Source organism: Salminus brasiliensis, chromosome 23 (assembly GCF_030463535.1).
Source record: "Salminus brasiliensis chromosome 23, fSalBra1.hap2, whole genome shotgun sequence".
Lineage (NCBI taxonomy): Eukaryota > Metazoa > Chordata > Actinopteri > Characiformes > Bryconidae > Salminus > Salminus brasiliensis.
Genome location: NC_132900.1, coordinates 11,196,973 through 11,206,532, shown reverse-complemented (window position 1 = coordinate 11,206,532; position 9,560 = coordinate 11,196,973). Strand labels below are relative to the sequence as shown.

Sequence of the window (9,560 nt, the reverse complement as noted above, 5' to 3'; positions counted from 1 at the left end):
TTAAGGGAAGAATGAACGGGGCCAAAACCTCCTTCCATCAGCAAGGGCATTGAAGATGGAACATGGCTGGGTCTTCCCACATGACAGTGATCCCAAACGCACTGCTTGGGCAACAAAGGAGTGGCTCTGTAAAAAGCATTTCAAGGTCCTGGAGTGGCCTAGCCAGTCTCCAGACCTCAACCCCATAGAAAATTTGTGGAGGGAGTTGAAAGTCTGTGTTGCCCAGCAACAGCCCCAAAACATCACTGCTCTAGAGGAGATCTGCATGGAGGAATAGGCCAAAATACCAGCTACAGTGTGCAAACCTAGTGAAGACATACAGGAAAGCTTTGACCTCTGTCATTGCCAACAAAGGTTGTTACAAAGTATTGAGTTGAACATTTGTTATTGACCAAATACTTATTTTCCACCATAATTTACAAATAAATTCTTTAAAAATCCTACAATGCGATTTCCTGGATTTTTTCTCATTTTGTATCTCATAGTTAAAGTGTACCTATGATGAAAATTACAGATCTCTCTCATCTTTCTAAGTAGGAGAACAGTGGAATTCAGTGTCACAGCAACAAAGGAATAGCAAAACATATTATTATTATATTGTTATATATTAACAATATTATTGAGGGATCTCTATTCCCTGAACATGTGTGTGTAGTTTAAGTGTTTGTGTGTATTTGGTCCGCTGGGAGCAGCGCTGGTTGTCGAGTCTGATGGCAGCAGGAAGGAAGGACCTGCAATACTGCTCTTTCACACACTTGGGGTGAAGCTGCCTGAAAAAAGCTGCTCACTGCTGCTGGAGTCATATGCATGGGGTGGGAGCAGTTCTCTGGCATGGATGCCAGCTTGGCTGTCATCCTCCTGTCTCCCACCACCTGCACTGGGTCTATGAAGCTTCCCAGAACAGAGCTGGCCCTCTTGGCTGTGATGGCATATGCCACCACTGTGTGGAAGAAAGTCCTCAGGAGTGCTCCCTGCACTCCTTAATCTCTTCAGTAGGTAGAGTCCTTTGGCCTCTGACCTTTCTTGTAGAGAGCCCCAGTGTTAACTGACCAGTCCAGTTTGTTGTTTAGATGAACACCCAGGTATTTATAAGAATCCACTCTCTCGATGTCCGTACCCTGGATGTTCTCTCCACGGAAATCCACCACCAGTTTGTTTATCTGAAGGTGGTTCTGCAGACACCAGTCCACAAAGTCTGGAATCAGTTCTCTGTACTCGCTGTCCTCCTCATTGGTTATGAGGCCGACAATTGCAGAGTCATCAGAGAACTTCTGGAGGTGACATTTTGGTAAGCTGTACATGAAGTCAGCAGTGTACAGGGTGAAGAGGAATGGTGCCAAGACCGTTCCTTGAGGGGCCCTTATCAGAGACACAGTCCCGTGCCCTCACATACTGTGGTCGGTTGGTGAGGTAGTCAAGTATCCAGTTAAACAGGTGACTGTCCACTTCACTATGATCCAGCTTGCCCTGGCTGTATGGTGTTAAAAGCACTGGAGAAATCAAAGAAGGTGATTCTCACACTGCTCCCGGGCTTCTCCAGGTGAGAAAGAGCTCTGTGTAAAAGCCATAAGAAGAGTTACTCCTTATTTAACCCTGTACAGCGTTACTGCTTAATAAAGGCACTCGTGTTTTTTAGTACAGAAATTATGTGAAACTAGATTTAGAGCATGGACAATCATTTAGTGTTGACGTATGGGACTATGACAAAGGGGAACTAGAATGGTGAAAACATTTAAAATGCTCTTCATTGAACTTGGAAATTCCTTGACTGCTTATCTTTCTTTTTCTCTTTCAAGTAAATTACATGTGGCTGTTTCACAGGACATAAGCAACTAAACAAACGAATTTTAATATGGCAAGCAAACACAAGTTGACAGGTCTGAAACACCACAAACCTTCATTGAAGATAGAACACTATTCAATTATAATTTAACTTTAATGTAGAGCTTCACCACGTTTCCACACTATTTTGTCACTTTGTCTAACCAATCTCTGTATCTTTTGTATTGTATGTTTAGAAAGCACTATGTATCAGAATTTCCCTTAAATGTTTTATATAACAAAGAGCATTAAACAAAAAATACAATTGAATGAATGATAAACCTGGCACAGCCCAGTTTAGTTTTCCACTTTTACTCTAAAGTTCTTTTTTATTAAGTGTATTTAGGTTTAAGAGGTATTGCGGAGACATGGTTAAGCCTGACAAATAAATTAATATTAAAAACTATTAGTTTAGCAGTACTAGTAATGTTTCTTTTTGTTTTAGATCACTGGTAATTCTCAAAATAAGCATGTGTGAAAGATTTTCCAGTTGTTCATCAGGTCAGAATAGTTTTGTCTGGGCTATAGATTATTAGAGCAAATAATTGTGGTTCACTAATCTCAGCAGCAAAAAAGCCTAAAAAGCTTAAAAAGGCTTAAAAGCAAAGTTTAAATCAAGGTCGCAAACCAAACAAGTGACCAAATAATGGGCCCTTCTTGATAGTAAGCCTACTTAAGTGAGGCAACTCCAATAAGAGTGGCTTTCCTAAGCCTGATAGTACATTAAGCCACATGTTTGTGTTCAGGAAATAATGTTGTGCATAGTTGCTGAACTAGGTGGCCTATCACTTACCTCTACCTCACTTGCCTTTGTACGCATATGAACTTGATTGACATCACATTCTTAATTCTTTAACATGATGTCAGGCCACCCTTTGCAGCTATATCAGCTTCAATTCTTCTGGGAAAGCTTTCCCCTAGGTTTAGGAGTGTGTTTAGGGAAATATTTGTAAAGTCAGACACTGATGTTGGACAAAAAGGCTTGGCTCGCAGTCTCCACTCTAATATATCCCAAAGGTGTTCTTTCAGGTTGAGGTCAGGACTCTGTGCAGGTCAGTCAGGTTCTTCTACACCAAACTCACTCATCGATGTCTTTATGGACCTTGCTTTGTGCACTGGTGCACAGTCATGTTGGAACAGGAAGGGGCCATCAACTGTTCCTGCAAGTGAGCAGTGAGTGTGTCATCTCAACCTGATGACCCTTCTTTTTTCAGCGTCTCCGGCGAGTGTGCAGCTGGGAGGCATGGAGGAATGGTGCTCCTTCTGTGTTTACAAATGAAGGATCTGCACTGTAAATCTTCGGTTTGTGGTGAGTGAACATTTATCTGGTTTCCAGAAGTATTTGTAAGTCATAAATAAAGATTCTAACAACATCCAGTGCAATAAAAGTGACATATAGACACAGAATGAACAAAAACACTACCAAGACTAGAGGTAGCTCGCAACACGGCAGCCATGCTTGGTGTCATCTTTTGCATTGAAAATGCTTGAAATATGACCTCTGAAGTCTCTGAGAGAGCACATTTAATAATTTTACACATTTATTATTCTTTTTTATCAATGTTTTGTTAAGTATATTTTTCCAACTGAAAATGATAAAAAAACAAAAGGCACACAACTCCTGTACAGTTATTTAGCTTGTGTCAAGAACATGTGAACGTCATTTGCAAAAACAGTATATTTCTAGAATTATGATAGTGTATTAAGAACATACACTGTATAACTAAATAAAGCAATAAATATACAAAGCAAAGCAGACTATAATAAGATTGCACAACACAGGATTATTACCCAGTTTACGCCCCCAATTTAGTCATGTCCAATTCCTAGCCACAAAGTCTCTCCTTATTTGACAATTCTACCAGTACTGGGAGAGTGTAGGCTAATCTTTGGAGTCACATGAAGGGTAAGGATGATTTTTAGGTCCTCTGACTGACAGGGGACTGACAGAATTGTTATACTTGTTGGGCCCAGTGTAATCTTTATATTGGGCCTAAAATCCCTGGCAGCACCCCTGGTTATCACCAACCATGTATGTGTTTAGGATGATTTGATCAATATCTCTCTGACATGAACAGTGATGACTGCAGAGAGCATGAGGATCAGAATGATGGAATAAAGCCCAGTCTTCAGCAAACACACAGATACACCAGCAGACGCTGCATCTGAAACACACAGAGTAAAACCCACTGTTATATCTGTGTTAAAAACTAGCAAAATATCTATCTATCTATCTATCTATCTATCTATCTTACTGAGAAATCATCAATAATTTACAAAGCAAACAAACATTGTGTATGTAAACAAACATGTCTAGGATATTTTGCGGATAACTGGGATAACTAGGTTAGTTCTGAGATAACTAGGATCATTTTGAGATAACTGGGATAACTAGGATCATTTTGAGATAGCTGAGATAACTAGGATATTTTTGAGATAACTGGGATAACTAGGATAATTTTGAGATAACTGGGATAACTAGGTTAGTTCTGAGATAATTTTGAGATAACTAGGATAATTTTGAGATAACTAGGATAATTTTGAGATAGCTGAGATAACTAGGATAAGTTTGAGATAGCTGGGATAACTAGGATAATTGTGAGATAACTGAGATAACTAGGATAATTCTGAGATAACTGAGATAACTAGGATAATTTTGAGATAGCTGGGATAACTAGGATAATTTTGAGATAGCTGGAATAACTAGAATAGTTCTGAGATAACTGGGATAAGTAGGATAATTTTGAGATAACTGGGATAACTAGGATATTTTTAGGATAAATAGGTTATCTTTGAAAATTGGGATAACTAGACTATTTCTCAGATAACTGAAATAACTCGGATAGTTTTAAGATAATTGGGATAACTAGAATATTTCTGAGATAATTGGGATAGCTAGAATATTTCTGAGATAATTGGGATAACTAAAATATTTCTGAGATAATTGGGATAACTAGATTATTTCTCAGATAACTGAAATAACTCAGATAGTTTTAAGATAATTGGGATAACTAGTATATTTCTGAGACAATTGGGATAGCTAGAATATTTCTGAGATAATTGGGATAACTAAAATATTTGTGAGATAATTGGGATAACTAGACTATTTCTCAGATAACTGAAATAACTAGGATAGTTTTAAGATAATTGGGATAGCTAGAATATTTCTGAGATAATTGGGGTAACTATAATATTTCTGAGATAATTGGGATAACTAGGTTATTTTTGAAAATTGGGATAACTAGACTATTTCTCACATAATTGAAATAACTAGGATAGATTTAAGATAATTGGGATAACTAGAATATTTCTGAGATAATTGGGATAGCTAGAATATTTTTGAGATAATTGGGATAACTAAAATATTTATGAGATAATTGGGATAACTAGACTATTTCTCAGATAACTGAAATAACTAGGATAGTTTTAAGATCATTGGGATAACTAGAATATTTCTGAGATAATTGGGATAACTAGGTTCTTTTTAAGAATTGGGATAATTTAAATATTTCGGAGATAACTGCGATAACTAGGATATATTTTTATATAACTGGTATAAATATCAGATATAAAGTCATTTTGAAGTGATGTTGGTGGCAGTTTCCCTGTGTTTGTGGATTTGTATGTGTACACACCCTCAGAAGGACAGAGTTGTCCAAATGTTTCCATCTGCATTACAGCCCTCTTCCAGCTAAATGGGTTGCTATGGTTACAGATGATGGAGCTGGAGTGGATAGAGAGTCCATCATATCCACAGGTGAGAGTGATGTTACAGGTGCCACTGCTGTGCTGAGTAAGTACAGGAGCCTCTACTGGATCTGAGGTACATGCAAACCAGGGAACAGTCATCACTTACACTCACATAGATCAGAAGGAACAGGTGGCTTGATCTAGCAATAGCTTAAAAGTGGCATACAATGCAGTTACCGATAATTTCCTTTGACATATTAATAGTGTGTGACTTTGTTTGGGGCGAAAAATGTCCAGAGGCTAACTATTGAAAACCCGGAAAATGGTTCAGAGTGATGAGAACGGGCTCACTGGGAAAAACAAATAAGCATTGCTTTTATTGGCTTGTGTCACCACAACAAATTACAGTAGCCATGTAGCATAGCCTAGCCTATTTTAGCATTGTAACACTGCTTTTAATAACTTATACTAACTTATATATCTAATAACTCCAAGTGTTATTGGATAGTGTTGCTATCCACCCAGTGTCCTCTTGGTGTCCCCTCAGCACCCTCTTGACGCAGTGTACAATTAGCTAGCTAAAGTGATAGTAGTCTGTCAGCTAATTTAGCTTTAACTAAAATTCCTTCCACAGGAACAGATGCATGCTCCGTTATCTGGTTTGATATAAATAACTAAAAGCAGAATTCATTTACATTTACATTTATGGCATTTAGCAGACGCTTTTATCCAGAACGACTTACAAAGTGCTATGCTATTTACCCAAGAAAAGCCTTAGCTAGTTAGAATAGACCAATAATTCAAAGGATACCTCTAAGCTTAGACATTACTAAGCACAAGCCATAGTATTCTAAACGTCCAAGTATTCTTGGAAGAGGTGGGTCTTCAGTCTGCGTTTGTAGACAGTGAGCGACTCTGCTGTTCGGACACCCAGGGGAAGCTCGTTCGACCACTTTGGTGCCAGGACAGAAAAAAGCCTGGACGCTTGTGTTCCGTGGATTTTGAGGGATGACGGGTCGAGCCGAGCCGTACTTGAAGCTCGAAGGGCTCTACATCATTGCCTACATGGATAATTTCATACAGGCAGCTCTCCTTTTAGCCTGTTCATATTATATATAACTATAGCTAAATCAGTTACATTTTTTTAGAAAAAAATAGTTCAGAACTCAGGAAAACTATTCTGACCTCAGCCGTGCTGTGGGCGATGAAGTCACATCAACTCTCTCACATGAACCTCATGCTTTTCTCTGGAACAAGGGCAAGTTAGGAGTTGGCCTCATCTATCACATCATATTTTCAACATTAATTAGCTGATAAACAGACAGGACTAGTCTAGCGCCTGTACTTTTATTTATGATCAACACACAGGCCTAATAGTGGCACAACAGCTAACTTTTCTCACTCAAATAACTCCTCCCTAATAAATACTTTATGAAGAGTGATCTTGTCTGTGCTGCTTACTGAAGCCACAGCACTATAGACAGTCAAACTGTGAATAGTACTAGCATGTGTGTGTCTGTGGAATGGTAGGAGAGATTATATTATTTGCGAAGCAAATGTTTAACCATATTCCATCTCATGGTTTTAACATTTTATCAGACACAAACTTCCATAAAAAAAAACAACAACAACAAAAATGACCTTATACTCGTAGCTTAGAGTTGCTAGGACTCCATTAAGGGGTCCTTGATTACCTTGATCAATTTTACAAAAAATATATTGGATTGGATCTCATATACAGCTTCTTTTAATGTCATTAAGTGTTCCTATTACCACGATAGTAAACAAGTATGTTGTCCTAACTATTGAATTATGCAGAAATTCATGTTTTATTATGAAAAATAAAACCCTGAACAGACCTTATATAAAATGTCTCAGGGCGGCTTTTTTTCCTTTCATTGACTGCCATTCTTACCTAACACAGAGAGTGTGTACTCAGCAACAATTGTATCCTCACCACCAGATGCTTTTGCCACATACTTTCCACCGTCACTCTTCTGTAGGTTCTTCAGTGTCAGACTGTAGGTTTCTTTATTAAACTCTACCCTCTGTTTATAATGGGAATTTTCACGAATATATTTAGTTTCAGGATAATATTTTATAACATTCCTGTTGTTATGGATCCAGGAAAGGTCATCAAATGCCAGAACTTTATCCTGTATGTCCATTTGGAAAGATTTGCCAACCTGCACAAACACATTACTGGACCCTGCAGAGAAAGAATAAAAATTAAATGATAAATGATTTAGTGATTTCATGATGAACCTGTCATGCTTTGTCACTGCAAAGCATATCAATACAATATATCAATGTGGAAGGAATATTAGAGCAGATGCTTAGCAACAGCATAGCAATTACTTGGAACAGCATCACAACCGTGTAGCATGTGCATTTTAACCATTTTGGGAAACCACAGCAATTCCTTAGTATTTTTTCTTATTTGGAATGCATGGTGGAATATTATATGCAGACGTTTTGTGCACCCCTCTTGAGATATTAGTAAGCTAGCAACACCCTTGTGACCACTTGGAAGAAAACACCTAGCAACATCTTAGCAACCACCTGTGACATCATAGTAACCTTCTTACATAGCATAGCAACCAAGTAGTAACAGCCTGGCAACCATCTGACTTAAAAAACAACTAGCCAGCAGCAACTTACCACCAATCTTAACAACCAGCTAGCAACACCCTAGCAACCAACTGGGACAACATAGCAGCAGCTTATCAACAGCTTAGAAGCCATGTGAAACAGCAAAGCACCAGCCTTGCAACTGCTTAGTAACTTCAATCTGAGATACTAAAGGAACAATATAGCAACTATAGCAAATGACTAACAATGCCATAGCAACCACCTGGAATAGCATAGCAACCATTGGAATCACCATACAACAGTAACCTAGCAAAACTCTAGGTATCACATTAGCTGCACAATTACTCTGCATTTTTGTAGTCATGTTGTTCATAAGTTTCACAATTTGAGATTGGTGCAACTGTCTAGCTGCCTGTTTATCAAGACACAGAAAGTCATATGTTAAATTTCTGGCAGTGCCACAGTGCTCAAAGTTTGGGAGTCCCTCAATCAGGAAATCCTAACCTACAGGTTGAAATAAGTAATAATAAAAAAAAACAATAGCGTTCTAACATGCATGCATGTAATAACAGCTTTAATGTATTTTGTTAAAATAACATACATTATTTTGTCTCTGTAACTCAAATTATTACAACCAGTGCCAGAAGTGCTAGCATGTTCACACATTTTGAAGCTCCTCATTCACTGAATTTAAACAGCTTAGTAACGTGCCTGGATATGCTTATATATAACAAGCAGCAGTTTAGTTAGTGTGGCATAGAAGATCTACGAGATCTAACATTTAATCAATATTCATTTGTTTATCAACTGAAAACTAAAATGTATGTTTTAGCAGTGTCACACCGAGAACATTTACAACAATGACTATTTAACTGATCCATCCTAAAAAGTGTACCGTATCATACATTATATCATCATATCATTAACCTCTATAAGGATGAAGTTCACAAAGCATTTTACCAGTGAATGAGAAGAAAGCAGAAACAGAAAACATCAGAAGTAACTTCACTGCCATTGCAGGATGTGTGAGAACCCGTCCCTCTGTGAAGGAGGAAGTTGTTAAAGCACAGCTTCAAACTGAGATGTTCATATATGCTGAAGTTAATGGTAACTGTTGGGCACCCCTGGTCAACTTATAACTTTGCTGATATTGTTTGTTGGAACAAACTGGGAGGGAAATGTTATGTTTAATTATTTTTCCCATTATGGTAGCGAAAATGCCACAGATTTTTTGTTAAGAATCACAAAAAAATATTCCAAACATTTGCATAAAACTGTATTTAGGAAAAGTAAATACATTATATTGCCAAAAGTATTTGCTCGCCTGCCTTCGCACACATATGAACTTGAGTGCCATTCTAAATCCATAGGGTTTAATATGATGTTGGGCCACCTTTTGCAGCAATAACAGCTTCAACTTTTCTAGGAAGGCTTTCCACAAGGTTTAGGAGTGTGTT

General features: G+C 37.9%; 1 protein-coding gene across 2 annotated transcripts; it reads right to left on the bottom strand.

Annotated features, from left to right (window-relative positions):
* Nucleotides 1–3,345: 3,345 nt before the first annotated feature.
* LOC140545886 (CD48 antigen-like) lies at nt 3,346–9,133 on the bottom strand. 2 transcript variants are annotated; one of them, XM_072668917.1, is made up of 4 exons: nt 9,064–9,133; nt 7,427–7,720; nt 5,457–5,639; nt 3,346–3,986 (listed from the first exon to the last, which is right to left on the bottom strand). In XM_072668917.1, the coding sequence occupies exons 1-4, from the start codon at nt 9,116–9,118 to the stop codon at nt 3,862–3,864; spliced, it is 657 nt and encodes a 218-aa protein (XP_072525018.1). In that variant the 5' UTR covers nt 9,119–9,133; the 3' UTR covers nt 3,346–3,861. The 2 variants fall into 2 exon arrangements, with proteins under 2 accessions (XP_072525018.1, XP_072525019.1); XM_072668918.1 differs by having other exon boundaries at nt 7,469–7,720.
* Nucleotides 9,134–9,560: the final 427 nt, after the last annotated feature.

What these genes read in the sequence shown, in the direction of transcription:
- LOC140545886 (XM_072668917.1), bottom strand. Translation starts at nt 9,118, where the DNA reads ATGGCAGTGAAGTTACTTCTGATGTTTTCTGTTTCTGCTTTCTTCTCA. An exon ending in TGCTTTCTTCTCATTCACTG is followed by an intron (nt 7,721 to 9,063) that starts GTAAAATGCTTT and finishes CTTTCTCTGCAG; the next exon opens with GGTCCAGTAATGTGTTTGTG. An exon ending in ACAACTCTGTCCTTCTGAGG is followed by an intron (nt 3,987 to 5,456) that starts GTGTGTACACAT and finishes TGTGTGTTTCAG; the next exon opens with ATGCAGCGTCTGCTGGTGTA.